This window comes from Oenanthe melanoleuca, chromosome 8 (genome assembly GCF_029582105.1).
Source record: "Oenanthe melanoleuca isolate GR-GAL-2019-014 chromosome 8, OMel1.0, whole genome shotgun sequence".
NCBI classification, from domain to species: domain Eukaryota; kingdom Metazoa; phylum Chordata; class Aves; order Passeriformes; family Muscicapidae; genus Oenanthe; species Oenanthe melanoleuca.
Genome location: NC_079342.1, coordinates 12,976,671 through 12,999,739, shown reverse-complemented (window position 1 = coordinate 12,999,739; position 23,069 = coordinate 12,976,671). Strand labels below are relative to the sequence as shown.

At 38.4% G+C, this 23,069-nt stretch overlaps 1 protein-coding gene across 3 annotated transcripts; it reads left to right on the top strand.

Annotated features, from left to right (window-relative positions):
- Positions 1-635: 635 nt before the first annotated feature.
- Positions 636-23,069, top strand: SH3GLB1 (SH3 domain containing GRB2 like, endophilin B1). Of its 3 annotated transcripts, none has more exons than XM_056498160.1 (9): positions 636-846; positions 3,585-3,726; positions 6,253-6,381; positions 8,067-8,200; positions 8,506-8,598; positions 15,984-16,073; positions 16,524-16,624; positions 21,451-21,682; positions 22,602-23,069. In XM_056498160.1, the coding sequence occupies exons 1-9, from the start codon at positions 775-777 to the stop codon at positions 22,707-22,709; spliced, it is 1,101 nt and encodes a 366-aa protein (XP_056354135.1). In that variant the 5' UTR covers positions 636-774; the 3' UTR covers positions 22,710-23,069. The 3 variants fall into 3 exon arrangements, with proteins under 3 accessions (XP_056354135.1, XP_056354136.1, XP_056354137.1); XM_056498162.1 differs by lacking the exon at positions 636-846 and adding an exon at positions 1,089-1,315; XM_056498161.1 differs by lacking the exon at positions 3,585-3,726 and having other exon boundaries at positions 757-846.

Sequence of the window (23,069 nt, the reverse complement as noted above, 5' to 3'; positions counted from 1 at the left end):
TGTGCTAATTCCTAGTTGCATCGCAGTAGATGCTTATCCAAACATCTTTTAATAAAGGCTTTTTTCGCAACGACTTCTTAAAAATTCATCCCCAGTTTACATTTTGATGGTTTATCCGAAAACTCTTTTTCGTGAAGACAACGTTTGACTTACAAAACTCAGGACACAAGAAAAAGGAGCGGGGACGAGACTTGTCCTCCCAGAGCCGGGCCGGAAGGGACAGGCGGGGCCGGGGGGATCTCCACGCTTGAGGCGGGAACAGGCGTGCCCGGGGGATCGCCTCCGCCCGAGGGGTGTCTGCTAGCGAGTCTTCGGGCAAAGGCCGGCTCCCAGTCCCTTCGCCCAGGGGCTGACCCGGCCCCGAAGCAGCCGCACCAGCGGCCTTGGGGCTGCCAATAACGCCCGCGGCTACCCGGTACGAAAATTCTGCCGCGGCACCACAGCCAACCCTGCCAGCCCACCGCGCCCGCCGTCCCCTCACGCCAGCACGAGCGGGGCCGGGGCGGAGCAGGGCCGGGGCGAAGGCAGGCGGGGCGGAGCGGGGCCGGGGGGAAGCCGGCTGGGGCGGAGCGGGGCCGGGCAGAGCGGGGCTGGGCGGGGCGGCCGCCGGCGCCGCTCACCCGGCCGATCCGGGCCCTGGGCTGACGCCGCGGCCCCGCCAATCCGCTGCGGCCGGGCCGGGCCCGGCACCGCCCCCGGCGGCTCCCACAGGGACGGGCCGGAGCGGCCGTCGCCGCCGCGGGTGCCCGGGCTGAGTCAGCGCCCCCGCCCAAGATGAACATCATGGATTTCAATGTGAAGAAGCTGGCGGCTGACGCGGGCACCTTCCTGAGCCGCGCCGTGCAGGTAAGGACCGCCCGCCCCTGCGGGGCCTCGTCGGGACGGGGCTCTGCCGGGGCGGAGGCCGCGGGTGGCTCCGCTGGGCCGCCGCCGGGCCCGGCGCGGGGCGCTAGCCGCTGGCCGGGGCGCTCGGCTCCGCCCCGGGGGCCGGGAGGGGCCGGGCCCGCCGCGGGCTCCCCGCTCGGAGGAGCGCCGGGCCCGGCTGTGCTGGGGGCGAGGCAGGGGCATTGGCCGGGCCGGGCGGCGATGGGCTGCAGCGGCAGGTCTCCTCCGGCCGGCCCCTCGGCCGCGGGCTGGGCAGGGCAGGCCCGGCGGCTCGCCAGGCAGGCTGCACAGCAGGCGCGGGGGGCTGGCGGGGCTGAGACAGCCCAAGGTCGGACGGACGGTGAGGGGAGAAGGCGCCGGCACTGGGGACACGAGGTGCGCAGGCATCAGCTGCCGGGAGACACGGACTTTGTGCGTGCAGGGGACAAAGGTGTGTCTCGCCTGAAAAGAGCATCTGAATTCTGATAGAAACGTATTCATATCGCTGCCTGATCGGTAAAAGTCGAGCTCTGATGTGACGCATGAAAGTGCGATATGCGTGTGCTCAGGCTGTTTGGTTTGTTTTACCTTTAGTATCGTTTTTAAGTTTGTTTGATAGCCCATTGTTTCCTATTCGGTTTTCCCCTTTCTTCGCAATAAGGGCACTATAGCTGTCTTTTGTTCCGTAGCGCTTGTCTCCTTTCTTTATATAATCAGACTTGAACAGATTTCCTGTATGGAGATGGGCATCCAAGCAGTATATAGTAATCCACTTTGGTTTCTTACGAGTTCTCACTGAGTCATAGTCAGGTTTGGAATGTGGTAAGCATTGTTATCTGGTCTGACCCAGTCAGATGTATTGCCTTAAATCTCAATATTCAAGCACAACCAATGATCAGCAGCACAGCAGAGCTCTGAAAATGCAAACTCGTCAAAAAATATTGTTCCAAGTTAAATGAACTTAAAGCAGTCATTGTGGCTTCCCTTTGTGATGGAGGTATTTCCATGCGTCCCCCACTACTCCTGGCTTCTTCCCCATCCCAGACCGATTCTTCATTTCCAGTCTCCACTTTGTTTTCTTTTTGGACAAGAGAAAAAAACAGGTGATGCAGTTTCACCCTTCATTGTAAAATCTTGTGATGGGACCTAGTGATTTCATTTAAATGTGTATGTGAAATCTGACATCGTGGTCTTCACTAAGCAATCTTCACACTTGAGAGGATTTATGGAAATATTTATCGGAAATATTAATAATTTTATATACAAATACTCTAGTCTGTAATTAGTAAAAAATTAATTCCAGACCTGTTTTTACTGTATTGCAAAGAGTCTGTGAGGTTTTTGAGAACACCGGGCATAGTTTTAAAAGCCTTTTGAACAGCAGTAGTACATCCATGAATAAATTATCTTCTTCCCTATATGGCAGCTGAACTTTCTCATGACTGCAGTTTGCTTTTATGTAGAACTGCAAATGCCAGAAGCATTTATCAAGATGTGCATGCTATCAAAGTGGTTAATTTACATGTGACGGAAATTAAAACAAACTTGGACAATGCAATTTACTTCTATTGTATTTTGTTTCTTACTGGCCACCAAAGAACTTGTTAAGGATGAAATTGGTCAGTCAGAATGCTTCCAGTCCCATTAAGTTCCTAATTGGTAAATTTGTTAGCGACTTACATCATAAGGCAGATTCTCCTGAGAATGCTGACTTTGAGCAGCGTGCTGTCAAGGGATGAGGTCATCATTGTAGGGAGGAACTACTGCTCAGAGGAGAGGCAGGCAAAGCCCTCGCTTCCGGCTTTGCTCGGCTCCCTGATGAGAAATGTGGAGCTTCTCCCTGTCTGGGATTGAAAAACAAACTGCTTGTAGGTTAGTAAGACTTGGCATGATTTTGTATCGAATGAAATGAATCGTCCGATGGATTTATTTAGCTAAATGAAGTTAAATTGTACTTCATGGTCACTGTAATCACAGCTTGGGTGAGAACAGCAGAGGTCATCTTACTGTTTCTTTGAGTGTAACAGGATATCTAAAGCGTTTATTGAACACTGACTTGTCCTACTGTGAAAAGCAAAAAACTGCCTACCCCCCAAAGATATATATTTTACAACTTTCCACGAAAGTTTGTTATAGCTTTTAATCCTTGTCGTTAGAAGCTTTAATGTCCAATTATAATTTAAATCTTCTTACTGAAGTTTAAACTCCCTATTTTTGTCCTGTTTCCTCTGGACAGGACATTTTTTTCAGTATATTCAAGGTAGCTGCAATGGCAATCTGTTTTGTCTTCAGGTTTTACATGAGGATAATTGACAAACGATTACAAAATACACAAGATTGAAGTAATCTTTTAATTTTCTTTATTACCTCTGGACTTTCATTTTGGTTAATGTTTTAAAGCACACTGTGCAAAATTGGACAAAATGCTTCACGTGAGAATTCTCAGTACCAAGTTTAGCAGAGAATTTCTTCATAATGTTATAAATTATCTTTTGCAACTTTGTCTGATTAACATCCTCCTGCCCCTTTTTTTACCTGATAGTATGGATGTGTTGGTGAACTTAAAAGCTTTCAAATTTGTCCTTAGATTTTTAGTGATGACTGGGGAATAGTTACATCTTTAAAAACATCATCTTCAAACTAATATAAGTGACTGATTTAAATTTGTCCTGGAAAATTATTTCTATGAACTGAATATTTTTAACCTGACTAACTTGCAGTTCACAGAAGAAAAGCTTGGTCAGGCAGAGAAGACTGAACTGGATGCTCATCTGGAGAACCTTCTCAGCAAAGCAGAATGCACTAAATTGTGGACAGAAAAAATAATGAAGCAAACAGAAGTATTATTGCAGCCAAATCCAAGTAAGGAGCCCTTCAGGTTTTTGTTTTCAGCTTTTGAATTAATAGATATGCCAGAGTAAATATTTGCTCCAATAGCTATTGCATAAGTAATGACTAAATACAGCAGTTTTAAAGTTTGAAGGCTGCAGTTATGGAAAGCACATTTTGAAGAGCTGGTAAGAACTGCAGACACTGCCAATTGCTGGTACTTCCTGAACCTTTCAAATGGTGAAAACTTTATACAGAGCTTTTTAAACTCTCATACTGGGTCCATACTCTGCTCTGTCTCAAATTGATTGGTTTTTTGAATTGTTTACTGTTTAATTGAATTTCCCATTCTAATTCCAGATACCTTGGATAGCTGTAAGAACTCTAAATTTTTTCATGGGGTAGATACAGGGGCTCAAGAAACTTCATTACTATTTCATTATTTAAACTCTCTGCACAATACAAATCAGTTTGAAGCAGGCAAGATTAACTAAAATACCTGTCTTTAACAATTCCATTACTAAAGAATTAGCACCCTACTTAAGTAATACAAAAAAGTCAAATGTGATTTCATCACTGTTGAGTCTCTTACTGTAATAGTAAAAGAAAAAAAAACATGGGCAGAAGAAATGAAGTTTTATGGTATGTTAATTTTACTTGTTTCTGAAATTGCTGCTATGAGTAGTAATGTTGAAGAGATCAGTTTCAGACTCATCCTACAGTTGTACTAGAGTTTGGAGCTATAGGAATTTGCTTAGTGTATAGATCTAGATTTTAAGTCAAGACCTGGTGTCTAGTCAGTGGGTATACTTCACTGAAAAAATCTAAACCTTTTAGGTTTGCTCAAATGATAATTTTATAAAACTGCTACTACCTCTGCACTGAAAACAGATACTCTCCTTGTGATGACATACTGAGCTATGATTTATTACTAAAGGTAAATCATACACTGCTAACAGATAAATTCTTTATTATAGAGATGTTTGAAATATTACTTTGGAAGTGTGTTGCATCTTTTAGTTCCATAAAAACAGTATTTAAAAAATAAACCAACTAATCATGTGGAAAATATGTAGAAGAACTTGCAGAATATTCTCTCTCAAATTTATGCTTTTGTCAATGCCAGAGGAAATAGTTGTCTTTTTCATTTAATTCAGTATTTGTAATATCTCTTGGACTTTTTCTAAAACTTGTAAGCTTCAAATAGTGAAGCACTGGCTGGAGGCTAGTAGAAATGTATAAAGTTGTTTTAGTAGAAGGATGATACATGGTAGTGTCTCAGTTCTGCTCACCAGTCCATTTTCTGATGGCTAAAAATACTCAGCATTGAGCAGTGATCTTTGTGAATGTAACTTTAGCTGTTAGCTGGCCTACTTGGGAAAAGGGTCACATGCTGCAGAGAGCTGCTTTTGGTAGTTGTTAATGGAGTGACCCTGTCTGGGGGAGGAAAAATCACTTCCAGTCCCATTCATAATTGTACCTACAGATCACACCCATGTAATAGTCCAGTAATTTTAAATTGCTTTTCAGTTCTTTTGTGATTTAGTAAAAAATATATACTATGGCCTGAGTAAAAAAACCAACAAATAACTTTTAATTATTTTTGATTCATTCTTGTTCCTGAGGAATGCACTAGTACCCCTAATTGTCTGTCTTAGATTAATTTTTGTGACCTTCATGAGAGAGTAGTTCTTAATCCACTGTGTTGAAAGTTGTCTAATTAACAGGAGGAATTAAAGTAGCAGGTTTGTTCACTGGAACTTCTTTGTAATTGTCTGTACTATTGTAGGGTGAAATTAGTTCATACTGACTATAATAAAGCCAGCTAGGTGGGAAATGAAAGCAGTTGGTCAGAGAAAACAGGTATTGTATCTCAGGAGTTTGCTTTTTCAAGTACAGAGTCCCTGTTTAGGTGTGTGAGGCCTTTCCACCTAAAAGCTCCCTGTGGCTTAGTATTATGATAGATGGGTAGTAATGCTCACATAGTCTCAACAGGTTTTTCTGATAATTTTATTGCTCAGACTAAGAAAATAGGGAAACACGAAATGAAACACTTTCTAATTACTTCTAATGATTTCTTTCAGAGTGTTTCAAGGGAGCATGGGGTATGGGAAAGAAGATATAATTTCTGGGGCTGTTGAACTTTCAGAATATCTTAATAGGGAAATTAGAGTAGTTGTCAAACTTCCTACTGCTAATTGTAGTGAACAATTTTCATCTTTTTTCTGGACTTTTTTTTAAGGAGAAGTGTTCTGTTATTGCTCTTACTGCGATGACTTCTGACCAAAATTCTGAAAAGCTGTATAACTATGCTAATGGAGAAGAAAAGTATAAATTTTCACTTTCCCAGATGGCTCTAGGGAACACTTGAACATGGTACAGAAAACATGGAACATGGTCACTTTTCAAGAACAGCATCTCCAGCTTAACATTGGTCACTTAATGTTGAGTTTAATGGCTGGATTTTGAAATTCTTTTTTTGTGTTCCTTTTTGTTCTTTGTTTCTCTTCCTAACTTGTGCTTTGAATGACAGTAATTGTGTCAAATAAATATTTTTAGATGCCAGAATAGAAGAATTTGTCTATGAGAAGCTGGACCGCAAAGCACCAAGTCGCATGAATAATCCAGAGTTACTAGGCCAGTACATGATTGATGCTGGGAATGAGTTTGGCCCAGGAACAGCCTATGGTAAGAAGTAAAGAAACCCATAGATACAGACTTTTTTAACAATATAAAATTATGTTTCTTGTCTTCCTCTAGATAAACAGTTTAATGACATCTGTATCAGTTTGAGTTGACTTGCTGTGTAACTGAGCATTAGGAGATCAATTATGAGGTTTCTATCCAAATCTGGAAATGAACTTGTGGTTGGGATGGTATCCATCTTCATGGATGGATAATGATCTTATCAGAGCAACTACTTTTGGAGTTCAGTTTCCCTGTTAAAGGAACACATCTGCACATTTGATAATCTTTATTGATTTTATTAGTTGTTTGGAGTGAAAATGTACCTGAAATTGACTTCTGTAGTAAGATCTAACAGTACAGTACAGTATTCCTGCTTTTCTTAATATATAATATTTTGATAAGGATAGCATTGTGGAACACAGTCTAGATGTTATTCCTCCTCTAGGAAATTTATATACCTGTAACAGGATGGTTGGGGGTATTACCTATAGAGTTTTTGAGCTGCTGTTAATTTAAAAGTCTCTGTCTATTGTTCTCTACAACTCTTAAAGTTGCCGATACAAATTCACCTGTTAAATAAATTTAAATAACTGAAAAATGCAGGTGTCTGTATATATTGTGGTATGCCAAGTCTGATAGTTCACTCTCTTCAAGTTTTTCTTCAAAATTACTGTGGGAGGGAAAATTTGTTCTGTGAAGAATCAGTTCCTTATATCTGTAAATAATGATGTTCCTTTTCAAAAAAGGAAAACCTTATTAAATGAAAGTAAATGTTTAATAAAATTCTTATGCCAAAATCTATAATGACAAGCTTTTTTCCTCTTACATAAAATCAAAAATCAAAAAAGTATCTGTGGCCTTCCTTCTGTTCATCAGCCACAGGTCTTGCTTTTTAACATCCAACAGAGTTACACTTAGAAGCACACAGTCCCTTGAGTTGCAGAATTTTTTGAGTTCAGGCAAATAAGATAAAATGTTTGCATATAGATACAGTTAGGATTTCATGTGGTGTCATAAAGTCTTAGTTCTCTGAACACTTAAGTGTCCTTTCTAACTAAGCAGTGTCAGGCTGTTGAAATTGCTTTTTATATACGAACTTCAGTTTCAATACTTGCAACTAAATTTCAAAGTATTGCTTAGTTAATGTACAAATGCGTATTTAGAAGTTTGAGTAGATGGGGCGAGGAAAAGCACATTCTTTTCCAATATCTTAATAAGCTTTTTCCTTCCTACCAGCTATTCCTGTCTTAAGAATGTTATATAGGAGAGGAAGTTGTTGGATTAAAATAAGTAGGTATGATATCCAGCTCTGAAATAGGTGTTCATTGTGGAGTTGCCATAATTAGTGCCATTTCTACAATGTGATCTCATTGAGATCTTGCCTTGACCTGCGATTTTTCATAATAAAAATGGTTTGGCTTGTTGTTTGTGTGGTTGTTTATTTTGTTGTGGGGCATTTGTTTGTTTTTATGTTGGAGTTTTTTGGTGGTTTTGGGTTTGGAATGGTTTTTGTTGGGCAGGGTGTGGGTCTGAGTTTGTTGCACATTTCTTTCCTTTCTTTTGAAGGCCATTTTCATGGCATTTGGTTTTTTTTCATACTGCTGGCCTAAACTTTCCTGACTGTAGCAACCTGTTTTGTTAACCTCCTGCCTGAAAAATATGATTAACATATTTTTCCCTTGCAGGAAATGCACTCATTAAATGTGGAGAAACACAAAAGCGAATTGGGGCAGCAGACAGAGAACTAATTCAAACTTCTGCTATAAACTTTCTCACTCCCCTAAGAAACTTTATTGAAGGAGACTACAAAACGATTACTGTAAGTTGAATTGTACATTTTTCAGAATTTCACATCAATTGTGACTGTCAGTCTTCAAAATATAGTAGTTTTTTGCCAAGATAAAACCAAAGTAATGATGAAAACACTTGTTTGATAACTATTCTTCTAAGAGACGTATGCATATTGAGTATAAACTGTGAGAATAATTAAGATCTAATTCTGCCTCTCTCTTCAACTGAAGAACTTTTTTTTACATGATACTTCATTAAAAGCATTTCCAAGTAGACAGTCTTCTACTTGTGAGTGTGTACCCATTCTCACAAACTAACCTAACTCACTTTCAGAAAGAACGTAAACTGTTACAAAATAAAAGACTGGATTTGGATGCTGCAAAAACTAGACTGAAGAAGGCAAAAGTTGCAGAAGCTCGAGCTGCAGTAAGTGGAGAGTTTTTTCAGTTGGTCCTTAACTTTCAGACTTATTGATACATATTTATCAACTTGACTGCTTGGTTATGTTTCCAGTCCTAGCTTCTTATCCTGGTTATTTTTCTAGGTACTTTTGTAAGAAATGCCTTAGTGGGACACAAGGAAACAGAAGTGAGTTACTGATCAAGGTGTTAGTCTTCTACTTTTAATACTCCATCAAGTTGGCCTTATTCTCTTGTTTTGTAGTAGATGAGCCTATACTGTCGAAAATTTACTGATACAGCCTGCCAATATGGGTGTAAATACAAATACTTCAATCTCTGCAAATGTGGAAGTGTGTGTATAATTGCTTTCAACTGATGAACCTATCTATACTTAACTTCCCTATGTCAAAAATATTTGTGGCTTCTCTTTATGTATTGCTTACTATTTCACACCACAGGTGAGACTTTTCAACTCACATGACTTAACCATTCTCTCAAAAATGTTTATTCAAGGAGATTAAATTGAAAAAAAGTTACTGCTTTTTAAACTCTTAAAATGTCTGTAGTGAAGGAATGGACTGTTGACTGTGTGTAGTTTCTCCAGGGTATATTTACAATATTTTCATAGCTATATTTTGATTGCATTCCTAAAGGTTCAGCAGCTAATGATGGACAGTGATTTCTCCTATAAGGGTTAATGCAGTAAGGGTCATGCATATTAAGAAATCCAGACAATTTAAATACGCAGGGACAGTGTACATGATGGAGAGGCAGAAGGACAGTCAGGTTTTGCTGGCTTTTCCAAATGGGTGTTTTTCCTGAAAGATTTGAGAGGCACCATCTAGAGCTTTGAAGTGTTTTGCATCTTTGGGATCGTGGTCCATCTAAAAACCAACATAATCTCTACCTGACAGATCTGCCCTTGTGTGTCAGTCCATGTCATGCACACTGTCCCTCTGTATTTAAGCCATCTGTATTTTTAAGTTTATGCATGCATTTTCTCTTATGTAAATTCTATGCAAAAACTTCTGTATTTGTCAAGCTTTCTTAATTTGTAAGACTAACAATGGAGACCAAATAGTGCAATTTAGAAGCAATGGATAAAGGGGCATTGGATAGTAAACTATTCCTTTGCTTGACTTTGTTCAGAGTTAAGTTAAAAAAAAAAAAGTGTTTTTATTATTAGTTTCATTTGTGGTGTGGTAGCAGGTATGTATCTTACTTTCTAAAGCAGTGCAAAGACCATTAGGAATTGTTCCCCTTGAGCCTATTATTAAAATTATATATGTATATATATTATACTGAAGTTTTAATTCCATCACCAATGCAATCATGCAGAGCTTGGTGCCAATTGCTACTACTACTTGATCCTAGGTACTCATACAGCAAGTGTGCAGTTTTATGCACATAATTTAGTGCTGGAAGAGCATGAAACTCTAAACAGCTTTGCTATTTTACCTATACTTTAATTACATTTTCACAGCAATGTTCATGTTTAAGAAGTATCAGATTGTAGAATGCCAGCAGAAGTAATGAAATTGCAGCTCTTCTTTATTCTCTGGAATATAGAAGTGAAAACTAACCTGGATGTAGGTGTGATGCAAATGGGTTTCATTCTGCTGGCTCCCTTATTTGTAAAGGAAGAAGTGCTGGACTGATAGGTTAGTGAAGTGTATTGAGGTACGATGCATATTTTTATGCTTTACTATTTTCTGTGACAAGTTAAAGTAATAAATTTTATCTATATGTGATTACATATTTTTATAACTGGGAAAATAATTTGAGAATTGTTTGTCCTGTGCTTACTGTACAACTGAAACAGCTTAGTTCAGTGTTTAAAATCAAAATTGAAACTGTTTTATTTATCTATATTCACTTCAGTCTTAGCTTAAACTTGCAGTGCTTTGTGCTGATAATCTATTTACATGCTATATTCACATTGTTGTAACTTGCTTTTGTTTTTTATCTATACACTTAAGCAACTAAACACCTCTCAGCCTGAAGAGAATAACATTATGGTAAATGTCTCTTACATGCTCAACTTGCTGCATGTAAAATGGCTAAAGGTTTGTTGGTCTCCTGTGTTCATTCATTTTCCTGTCAAATGTTTCCTCTTGCTATCCAGCTAATTTTGGTCTTGTTTCAGATGTTTTCCATTCTAAAATGGATTGGTGTAATGCACTAAATACGCTTATGTCAGAACAGCATTGAATGTTATTTTTATCAGGTTATTTCTGATAATTTGAAATATACAGTATTATAGTCTAATTTATGTGATTATATGAATGTAAACTTAGGGTACAAAGGAGTTAATTTTTCACTTCTGAAATTATTTTCAGCTATTGGAGGGAAGGAATAATTAACTTTTCCTATCTTCTTAATATAAGTACACGTGAATTATGTGAAGTAGCCCGGAGTATGTAGAAATTATTCCCTTCAAGCAATGTGTTACAAAGAACTGCAACAGAACAATTTCACAGAAGTTAATAACTTAACTTAGAGTTAGAATATATCCTAAACTTGTTGCTACGACTCCCTAGTGCAGCTGGTTTTAGCACCACAGTTATGAAAGTGGAAGAGAAAGGGATTAATTAGTTATGTACAGCATAGACTCTTCTGTCCAGCCTGTTCTGGTTGGGGTTTGGATCTGCACAGCATATTTGGTCTCATCTCAATTTAGCATTCAGATTTCTCGGCTGTGATCAGATTGTTTGTTACAGTTTGCTCCTACAACCTTTATACACATTTCTTCCTATCCCTGATTGTGTCATCATCTTAAAATGGCAGGAGATGAAGGCTAAAGAAGAACCACATTGCAAGAGGGAATTGAAAGAGCAAGCTGAAGTAATTAACTTTTAGACTAAATCCCTTGCAGTTCTATAATTTTGCTGTGCTGCTTGCTGCTACTCTAATACACAATTTGAGATACCTCTGTAACAGTTTTAATTAAATTTAGGTTTCAGTCAAAGTGCTTGTGAAATAGAAAACTGGGAATGAAACTAGCAAGAGAAAGCATTTATCTGTTTCAGTGTAAAAATGAGAATAGCTTTCCATAGTTTTCCATTATTATAGCACATTAAGGTAACTTAAGTTCCTCCTAAGGTAATTTAGTTTGTCTGATTCATGTCATTTTTTTAGAGTAGTTCTGTCTTGTGTTCTAATTGCTTGTTTTAACTAGATTCTTGCAATTTATAAGTTCTACAAGTCATCACATTCTCTTCAGTATCTAACTTGTTTCATAAATGTAATGCTATCCATATTCATAGTAGATTCATTGTATATGAAAGGCTCTGGGCAACTGACTTGTAGCACTCCTCAAATCCTTGTGAAGTTCTGAGGACAGGAAAGTACTTAAAAGCCGAAGTGTGATTGCATACTGTAATAGAGTACCACCAATGTCTTAAGTTTGTATGTTTTTATTTTTGCCTCCCCCACTCTTAATGCTGACTAGATATGGGCTGAGGAAGTGACAAAAGTAAGTAAACAATTTTAAAATTGCAGAATTCTGAAATCCTAACTTGTGCTGGTCTGCAGTAAAGGATATTACATGTTGTTGATTTCAGTCTGATGCTGGCAGCCTGATGCATTACATCAGAATACACTGGGCCCCTCCAGGGCCTTTCAGGTTTCAGTGGTGAAACAATACCCCAGGCTTGTTTTATGGTAAGCTGTTTCTGGCTGTCACTTAGTTCCACTACCATATGATTCTCATGGGACAAGATACAATCGACAGCTGCAGGACTTCTCTGAAAATTTACTGGTATGGTATCTTGTTACAAACAAGCTTACTTGAAAATTTTCAGAAATATTTGGGTCTAGTAATCTAAACTCTTCTGAAAACACTGGTCTTCAAGTTTTACCCAGAACATGGAATATCTCACCTTTCTCCCCAGTGTCACTAGATCTTCAGCAGCTTAAGTGAGGGGGTAGGCACACGTGAAAACTGCACCTGCCCTGGAAGCTAGTTTGTAAACTTAGCATTAGCCTTGGGATGGATGTTGCAGCCTTGTCTGTCACGCCATCCCTTGCCCAGTGACAAACTCAGAGGAGCTAATGGAATGTTAGGCAGTAGCTGCTGTGATGCCTTGATAAGGGCTGTTCTTAGCCTCACTGGCCCTGGCAAACCAGTATTGGCAGCAGGCACTGAGGAGATGTGCTAACAGGGAAGGAGGGATTTCTTACTGGATTTCTTTAGAGGAGGGGTAATTAAAATTAGGTCAATAGAAGGAGAGCAGAGGCTTTGGACTATGGTTTTTAATGGGAACTAGCTAGGCAGCTGTGGGACCTGTGGGGAGAAGCTGGGATATGCAGCTTCAAGTGAAATCTTGGGAGTTATGGGAATTGCTCTTCCGACTTGTTTTGAGTTATGGTGTACACCATAACTGTGTGAGGATACACCTGCACAGGTGAGGATGAGTGTGAGTTCAGAGGGAAGGAGGCATTTAAAGTAAAAGGAGGGCTAACTGTAAAAGGAGGGTGAGTTCAATTTTGATCCCAAAGCTTGAGAACTATTTAATTAATTAAGTAAAGTGACATTTGAAAGCAGGAAACCTGTCTGCTGGTCCTATATTGGGGAAAAATGGCAGGGAAAGAATATTGCTGTAATGAAAACTAATCTTGAAGCTATTTGCTTTTCAGAGACAAGGACAAGCAATGTTAAGGATAGTGAAATTTAACAGATTATGTCTTGGAAAGAAGAAATACTACAAAGTGCTTAGCCATAGCATAAAAAAAGACAAAAGACTTTAGCTCTTGTAATAAATTATTTAATTCAACATCTCCTTTTTTATTTAGTATATAAGTAGCAGAGACTATTGAGAAGAAACTATAACATTATGTACAGCCAATAGAGCAGTAATCCATCCACATTTCTAAAGGCAATCTGTCCTTCTGTGCTTGAGAGTTGGAGGAGGAGATTCAGAAATGTCTTCAATTTAAATATAAGCTTCCCAGCAAAGATTTCAGACCATCCAGTCATCTGTGGCTCAATTAAAGGGTTGCATATTTTTAGTTAGTATAAAAGATGTACATGGTGACAATGCCAAACTTTCTTCAGTTTAGCTTCTTCTAACTCTGCATTTCAGAAGGAATATTAAACACCAGGCACAGCTATATGTCCACTACCAGTGTTTTACTAGAAGCATGTCTAGTAGAACAACATTAAGAAGGTGATTTTATTTCATATGCTTTTATGGGCATTGTCCCTTCACTGCAGGATTGCACAGTACTTCTAAGAGGTCCTGTACTCCTGTGTGAAATCTGGGGAGATTATTTGCATATGAATACTCAGGTTCAAAACCTGGGGTCATATTCTTTAGTTGCAGAGCAGGTGCCATTTTGAGGGGTCTTCATGAGTCATACCTAGTGAGGCCTTTTAATGGTCCTAAAAACACAATTCAGCTGCAGCTGGGAAGTTTAGTCTTGTATTTTTGAGCTCTTCACTCTGTTTAGAAATAAAGGTGACCAGGCCATAAACTTCCCAGATTAAAAATCACCTGGTTTTCACCTTTACCACGAGGTATAGAGTAGATACCCTGTCCTGCTACTATTTACCTAGCAGTCCTGAAAATAGGGATGGGCAAAACTGATTAAAGACATCATCACATAATTCAGTTCATGTACATCTCTATAAAACCAGTACATTGGGCTTTTGTAAATATATTTTAAGTCACTCTGTACTGGCTAAGTTAATATGTGTTACCACATTACCTACTTTTTTTCACAGAAAGTAGTTGATTTGCTAGAATGTTGTTGAAACAAATATAATTATTCTAATGTATATGTCCCCTTCTTGTAAGTTCCTGTTCTCCTGTAATTACTTACCTGACAGGGAGACAGAAACACATTACAACCACTGACTTCAGAGAAGTGAGAGACAAAAGTATTTCTCTCCAGATAAATTATTTACTTGTTGCTTTGATGTTTTTTTTTTAAAAGAAAATTAAGATGTTACATTTCTTCCCCTCTTGGCTATCAGATTAGCTTTTTTCATCTGTTTGTTCTTACATTTCTCCCAAAGACTGACAGATGGATTTCACTGATACTAATTCAAATTTAATCAGAAAATTCCAAGCAAAGATTCTTTCTTCAACAAACTTTGAAGACCTAATTAGTTTGAAACTTGATACAAACACTGCTATCTCAGTTTTGAGTAAGAAGCACACAGTTCTCTCTAGGTACTTCTTCACTGTTTAATTACTGTGTAAGCCCTTGCAGCTGCAGTGACTTCAGATGGAAAAATATTTCTTAGAAAATCATTCTTTTGTGCTGTTTTCTGAGGCTCCATGTGGCTTTTCATACCGATTAACATTAGCTGAATGCAAGAACAGAATGTTTGAAAACACATTAAGTGCTTTTGAAACCAGTGCTTTACTGGTATCACCTCATTAATTTTCCTGAAAATATCTTTCCTTCTTTGTTGAGAATAGTAATTGCTGCATCTTGAACTTAATGAAGATTTTTGCCCTTGGGTTTGTTTTTAGAAACAAGGCACTAAATGAATATAAGCATTGAGGCAAGTTAATCCAGATTCTAGGCTGAGGGCATTCTGTCTTGGAACAATCGATCTTAGAGCACATATTCTGTATATGTGTGTTTAGTGTTCCTTTTTTCCTTCCTCCCCCCCCCCCCCGCCAAAAAAAAAAAGTACTCTGAACTAATTTTGTCTGTGCTAGATTGAAGTAATTAAAAACTAGTGACACTGATAACTTATTTAAAAATTGTTGAGAGCTATATGTAACAGGGAATTTGAATTCTTGAAATATGAAACTTGTATTACATAATTTTAATAGAAATTTACTCTAATTGTAGCACCAAGTGTTAGAACGTTTTGTATATTTCAGACTTATTTATTTTCAAAGACTCCTTGATTACAAGCTCCAGAAGTTGTAGTAGTTTGGTAGTCAGTATAAGACATTAAATTATGAGACATTCTGGTAAAACTTCACATCAAATATTTATTTATAGCTGATTGCTGTGCAATTACCTGGCAAAAATACCCTGAATTATTTCATCGGAGACCTGTTAAGTTGATGTATAGAAAAAAATTACATTATTCTTGGCTGCCACTGGTATGCTGACCAAACCCCTGGTGCAGATGTGGTTGTGCCAGTGTACACTTGGTTTGTTATTGGGAGAGGTGGGGTGGTACTACTGGCAAAAAATTGCCTTTCTTTTGGATATGTAGTAGGTGTCTGATAATAAAGCTGCTTGCTGTGTACACAGTGCCTCAACATTTCTGAGCCCAGAATGTAATTACTTTTTGCCTGGTAAAGATCTGCAAAGAAAAAGCCAATTTCAAACACCTAGCTTGTGATTCCTGCATGTGTATAAGCAGTTCTGCACCAAGTGGGACTGCTGCAGTGGGCACAGAGCACTGTGCCAGTACCTGACGTGCATTCTTACTTCTAGTCTGAGCAGGAGGTGCGAATCACTCAGAGTGAATTTGACCGTCAAGCAGAGATTACCAGGCTGCTCCTGGAAGGAATCAGCAGCACACATGTAAGTACCCAAAAGGGGTCGAGGGGGAAAGTCAGTATCAGAGCACCTTCTAAAAATAGCCCCACTAAACTACTTGGGAACTGTGGTCTGTGAGGTTTTACTTCAGTGCATTAAAGCATCAAACCACAAAGGTTATTTTTTAATTCTAATTTAATATCCACTGAATTTAACTTTACTTTCCCATTAACCTTCAGAATGCAAGAACTTTCATTTTTATTCTTTATACTCTGCTTGCCATTCATCAGATCAATTGAGTTTTGAAATCACAAAAATGTTTACTCAAGTAAATGAATTTTATCCTGTTTACCCAGTAAATCCAGGCACTATGCCTCTCTGGTGTTTATCCCTAGGTGCCAGTATTGGCATTGGCACCTGAGGAGGTGCCTGCTCTTTCTAATGCAGCATGGTGCCCTTTTAGACTAAACACTGGAATTCTTTGCTGTGTTACAGGCACATCATCTCCGCTGTCTGAATGACTTTGTTGAAGCTCAGATGACCTATTATGCACAGTGTTACCAATACATGTTGGATCTCCAGAAACAACTTGGAAGGTAGTAATACTCTATAAACTTCAGGAAAAAGTATAATAAATGCTTGTGAATAGTAGGAAAGTTTATATTGATATAATAGTGGTGAACACCCAGACATGCTGGACTGAAAGGAAATGTATCTGTTCTCAGGTAATTTATATGCAGTTACCCAGTGCAACTACTTCCCTAAGCCTACACACAGCACTAATGCTTTTTGAGAGTTGATCTACTGAGATTTTATGTATTGTGTAATTGAGGAAGGTGAGCTCTTGGTAACCTCATTTAATATGACAAAAAGGAATTTCTAGACATTTATTAGTAATCATTCACTTGTCTTATGCTTCATGCTAATAAACCACTGTGCAATGTGGGAGAAGTTTTTATACTTCAATAAATTCCTGTTGTTTCTTAATTTGCTACAGGTCATTATCTGATTTTCTGATGAAACCTTGTTCTCCACTCTTAGCTGAGTTGCCAGCATAGATACTGTATAGGGAGAAATTATTTCATTCTGTCTGTTATCCAGAGCACACACAGTGGAATGAGCAAGTTTGTCTTGTTTTACTGTTTCATGGTTTTAGCATTTTTAAAGCAAGAGAAGAAACTGACATTAATTTGTGCTCTTAATTCTTTTTGGCTGATTGGTGGGAATGTAGAGAGAACTACATTCTTATACTTCATAAAGTTTCTTTATTCTAATTCTTCACAAATCACCCTTTCTTAGAGTTACACAGGTCATGTTATTTACATGAGTGTATGCACACTGAAGAATTGTCTTTACTTAGAATTTTACTGTAATGTCTGTTCTAGGTAACTGTCTCTGAGGTATCTCTGTTTATGTTTTTTCTGTCAAGGAAATAAAAACAAAAGTGTTCTTGAGTCTCATCCTTTTCCTGACTTGCAACTTCCTGTGGTATTTGATTTCCTCAGTTTGTTTAAATGTATAGTTTAAAGACCTTTTATTAATCTTGAGAAAGACTTTAAACTACCAAACTGTAGTTTAAAGTATTTAAAACTTCAGTCTAAAAAAAAAGCTCCATCTTTGAAGTTACATCCCAATCTAATAGAAGATACTCAACTATAAAATGTGGTAGCACATAAATACAAGTTGTGGAATTGAAACTTGAAAACAAACATTTACGGTATTAAAGAAAATAATACCTAGGAATTAAATGAAATATATTTACATAACTATTTTGAGGGGATATTTTTAAATGTGTACTCTTATCCTAGCATATTTATCATACTGAAAGCCTTAAACATAATACCCTTATTCAAAGGAAGAATGTGTTCCTCCTTAAATTCTGTTTTAGTATTTTTAGCTTGTCCAAGAACTGCAGTTTTTGTTTAAAATTTGTGTAAACTGCCACCAGGTATTAAAAAAGTGTATTTGAAGAAAATAGTGCCTTTAGGAAAAGAGATGGATGTATCTTTATGTGGCTGTGATCTGTTAATAAAATTACTATGACTGGTAGAAGACCAAAGCACAGAAGCTTTGCAAAATTCTAAATACCTGTAACAGTGAAATGAAGTTTCTCTGCCTGTGTGGATTAAAATAGTTAGGGTATTGAATTTTGGGTGTGTATTTCCTTCCTTGTAGAAGGAAATCCCACTGAAGTATAACAGAGAGCACTGGGACAGGGTCTCAGGTTGTGCTCCTTGCTTTGGCAGTGTCTCCATTTATAGAGATGTGGTGTGTAGCAATGAATTAAATAAGCAGGTGAGTAGAGTTTGTGTTCTGTGCTCCTGAGGTTATGAACAGACCAAATAAACAACTTGGGCAGCTCAGCTAGATTTTGTTTGTGTCTGCCAGTGCTGTGTTGGTTAACACATAGTGCTGAGTTACACAGCTTTTCACACATCTAAGAACGGTATTGTGCAGTATTCTCATACAAAAGCCAAGAACTGTGAAGGGCTGAATTTCCTTCTGAGGCTGTTGATGCACCAGAGGCATTCAGACTCCAAGTGAGATCAGTTTGTTACTTGAAACAGAAACCTGGTTCTCAGAGGAGATGCATATTATGTTTTAGCTGGGTCAGAATCTGGGGTATAAACCTATTCCTGGTTCCAAAGTTGAGCATTGATCTCCCTGATGTACACTTCAGAGACAGCTGTAAGGAAGGTGGGGGGAAAACTTGTACTCAATTCTCTTTAGATAAATAGACATGTTTTTATGGATGTTTCTCTTCAAGGCAGCACCAGCTGCTTATCTCTCTACTACCCTCCCCTCCTGTGAGGCTGGATTGATCCTTTAAAACAAATCTCCCTTTTTTCTTATTTTCAGTTACTTAGAATGAACTAAACAAATCTATTTCAAATATTCTGGTGCTCTAGCTGCTTTTTTTCTTCCTGATAACTGCTTTTGTTCTGAAGTTTCTCAGCTTCCCTGACAGACAAATGTAAGCTGTGGCATAATTTTTTTTCCAGGTTATTTATTCCTAGTATTTTACTCTACAAGCTGTGAAATTCTTGTTACTCAAGCATTCAAAATAAAAAGCCCTGAACCAGACAACCTCTGTAGAGCTGAAACCTTCCAGTAAAGTGCCTTACATATGGCTTTGCAAAAGGAATGAGACTTAATGCCCCACTGATTGACAGAGGGGTTATAAAGTTTTGGCTTTCTGTTCCACTGTCTATACAAACCAGTGACCCTTTGAACTGAGCTGAATGACTTACAGGTAATTACTGTGTTAACTGAGAACAGGTTTAGCAGTATATTAAACAGTCATTTAGCAATATTGAGAAACAGCTGATTGTCATTTAAAATTAAATCACTCTGGTTGAATGCCAGCTAATCAAGTAATAAATACATCATGAGGCACAGCTGAGTTATACCTACAGAAATTTGGGGTCTGGTTTTGGCTCCTTTTGTTGTTCTTGTTTGATTTGTTCAGGGAACATGATGTACTAGTTTGAAAAACTAATCTAGCAAATGAAGAAAAAAAAATTGGTGGAGTTGCAGTGTCTTCTTGGTGAGTTGAACCAGCTTTTTATGGTCAAATGGGATCAAGGCGAACCAGAGGGGGAAGTGGGACTTCCTCCTTTGCACAGTAGTAGTAAGCTGCTACCTAAATTCAGAACAGTTTCCTGAAAGTCTTCCCAGTTTTACCATGCAATTTGGTCTGTCAGGGGGCTAGTGGTGTCCTTCATGTTACACTGCTGCTCTTTCCTTTCAGTCAGATACAATTGTCACTGCAAGGTGAACATGTTTTAAAAGCTATTCTCATGGAAAGTTAGCAACCTTCCTGATTTTTGGTTAGTTCAGACTGTTGAATCAAAAGCAGCAGATTGCTAGATCTGACTCAAATGATAGCAAATGGACATTTGTGCAAAAAAGGGGTACAGGAATGGGTCCAGCCTGTTTGGTGGCACTGTGCATTTACCAGGCTAAGTATAGTGTGAACCTGGAACCTTGTGTGCAGGACTGCTGCTGTTGTTACGGACATGGGCTGCATTGTTTCCATTATTGTCACGTGAACTGAAAGTTAGTTGCTGCATTGATGAGTTTAGTTTTTACCTGCATCAGCTCCCTAAAACATCTCCTTTGATCATATGAGCACCAGTAATGCTGTAGATATGATTATGGGAATATACTGATCTAGAGTTGCAGAGTTGCCACTGAACTGCACCTTCAGAAAGAATCTGACTAGGCAGCAGAGGTGGGAAGAGATGAGATGAGGCTATTTTCTTGTGGGTCCACATGTGTGGTATAGATAGATCTTCCCTATGTCGAAAGAGCAGGCAAAAATTTCCAGGTCATGACTCAGTCTAACTCCTAGTTGCTGGCCCTTTTTTACTTCTCAGCTTTGCCACTTTTTAAAACTTTATTGATCTACTCTTAAGGTAGAATCGAGATGGGTGCTAGAACCAAATAAGGCAGCAAAGGGTCAAAAAATTGTTACATCAGCTGATAAAGGAGTGAGTTTAGTCTGCCATGGAACTGCATCCCAGAATGTAGGGCAGAGTGACATGAGACATTATCAGAGCTCATCATTGCTGGTCCATTCTTCCTACTCCTCCAAAATCTCTTGCTGCTTTGCTCTCATTTTTGCTCCTTCCATTTTTCAGTCATGTTATTTTGTGCTTTCCCTTGTATCTGCTCTGTCACTCATAACAGTTTTTTGTGACTGAGCTCATTAACTAAGTTGGAGATTATACACTTTTTTTCCCCTCTTTTTCAGTCAGGTTAATGAGTTTAATTGACTTCATGGGAGGGTCTGGAAAGCACTACAGCTGGCACTGAGCAAGTTGCAGCCTGACCTAGAAATGAGGAGCTTAAGTTGACATAAGTTCATTTTTAGTGCAAAAAATATTTTTTGCTTTACAGCATGAAGTTAGCTGAATCAATGAACTGATTTAGATTGCAGAAATAGTTGTGTGATTTTGCTTGCTTTCAGAGGGAGGCTGTGGTTTTAAGTTGTATTATATTTCCCTGATCTGGTTCGTCAGCACAATCTTTTGTGTAACCGCATAATTGAGGAATGAGCAGGAGGAGGTGGAGGCTACTTTTCCTGGCAGAACTGTCAAAAGAATTGTTTATCAAAGTAGAGTCTGAATTAAGTTTGACCAACAGTGCTTTTTTCATTTTGCCTTTAAGAGACAAATATCCAGGGTTTTTTAAGGTGGCAGTATTTCTTTTAAATTACGTTGATTTGATTTATGCTGCTTATCAGGAACAAGTGTCTTTATTTATGCTATACAACTCTCAGTGCTGTTCTCATACTGCTGTCTACTGGTGTTTATTGCTGATAAAAATAAGAATGCTAATTTAGGCATGGGAGCATGTATAATGCCCTGTGTAAAATAGATTCACTCAGAAATCTTTTTTTAAAATTTTTCTCTCACAGCTTTCCATCTACTTTCCTCTCTAACAACAATCAGTCTTCCACAATTCCTGTGCAGAGTGTTTCTTCTCCCTCAGTCTTGGCCTCAGCCTCTGCTTCATTGCCTTCAGTAAGCAATTCAATGGTTACTTCAGGCCTCAGTGAACTGAAGTCATCAAGTGGCAGCAGAAAAGCAAGAGTTCTCTATGATTATGATGCTGCAAACAGCAGTGAATTATCTCTACTTGCAGATGAGGTAAGATTTTTCTATGCACCTTAATCACTTGAAAGTAAAATGGGAATGCTTGTGAGTAGCCAGTTCAAATATGCTACATCGAAAAGTCTGTGTAGTTGATTTTTTTAAAATTAAATTGCAATAATACCCTTGGAGCATTGTCCTGTGCCTGTATATCCTAGTATTCTGTAGTGAGAGTCAACATCTGTGACACCATCTCAGCTTGCAAGAACATTTGCTAGACAGTCAAGATGCAGTTCTGCTGTCTACTTTTCACCACACCTTTAGCACTATTATCAGTGTGATTAGACTTGAAAAACGTAGAATATTGCAATTTGGGAAGAATATGAAAATACAACTACTTCTTGCTTTGATGGTGAAGGTTGTGCTGTGTTTATTCCTGTTCCAGTTCAGATGCAGTCATAAGTCAGAGAGTCTATACAAAGCAGATGGAGGTAGATGATGAAGCACAGTGCTGGAACAGAGTTCCACCTGGTAAAGTGAATGTAGCTTAATACTGAAGAAGAAAATAAAAAAATAAAAAAAAAATCAGGATTTTTTGGTTTTTAAATGTTCATTACTTCAATATTTTTGACTTTTTTCTTATCTAGAGTGACTTAGAATCAGTGGGCTCAGATTTTCTGTGAAGATGTAGCACAACACCATCTGTCTTTCTATCATGCACTCCACAGAAATTTCTTTTAGTTTGCCTGTTAAGGCTGAGGGTGGATACACTAGATTTAAAGATAAAGCATAATAGTAAATAAACAGTAACGAACAGAATTTCAGCAGAAAGAAAGTACTTTAAAATATGACACGTCTGTTCCTTTCCATGGACCAGTGAAATAAATCATTTTTATGAGCATTAGACTATGTCCCATGGATGCTCATATTAAATGCTCTGTTTAAGTTTATAATAATGTGTTTCTCTTTTTTGTAGGTGATAACAGTGTACAGTATCCCTGGCATGGATTCAGACTGGCTGATGGGTGAAAGGGGAAATCAGAAAGGCAAAGTGCCTATTACTTATTTAGAACTGCTGAACTAAAAGGTTGGCCTGAATAGAGACTGTCAATTATGGCAACAACATATTTATATACAATTAACGTTATGTAAGCAGGTTTATGTGTCTTCCATGTTATTGTCTTGAGGGACAAATACCAGCCATTAAAAACTGGCTTTTCTGCCAGCATGGTTGCATATGGTCAATACTCTATTCAAACTTAAAAAGCTTTTACTTCATGTGCCAAGAATGTTTCCTACAGATTTGTTTCTACTGAAGTTTTCACTAATACAAGCTTCTACTTTTGAGTAATCTAGATTGAAAGCAGGAGGTACTGTTTTCTACTGAAATTTTTCATTAATGGCAAAGCTTTTCTTCACATGAAATAAACTTATTGTGAACTGA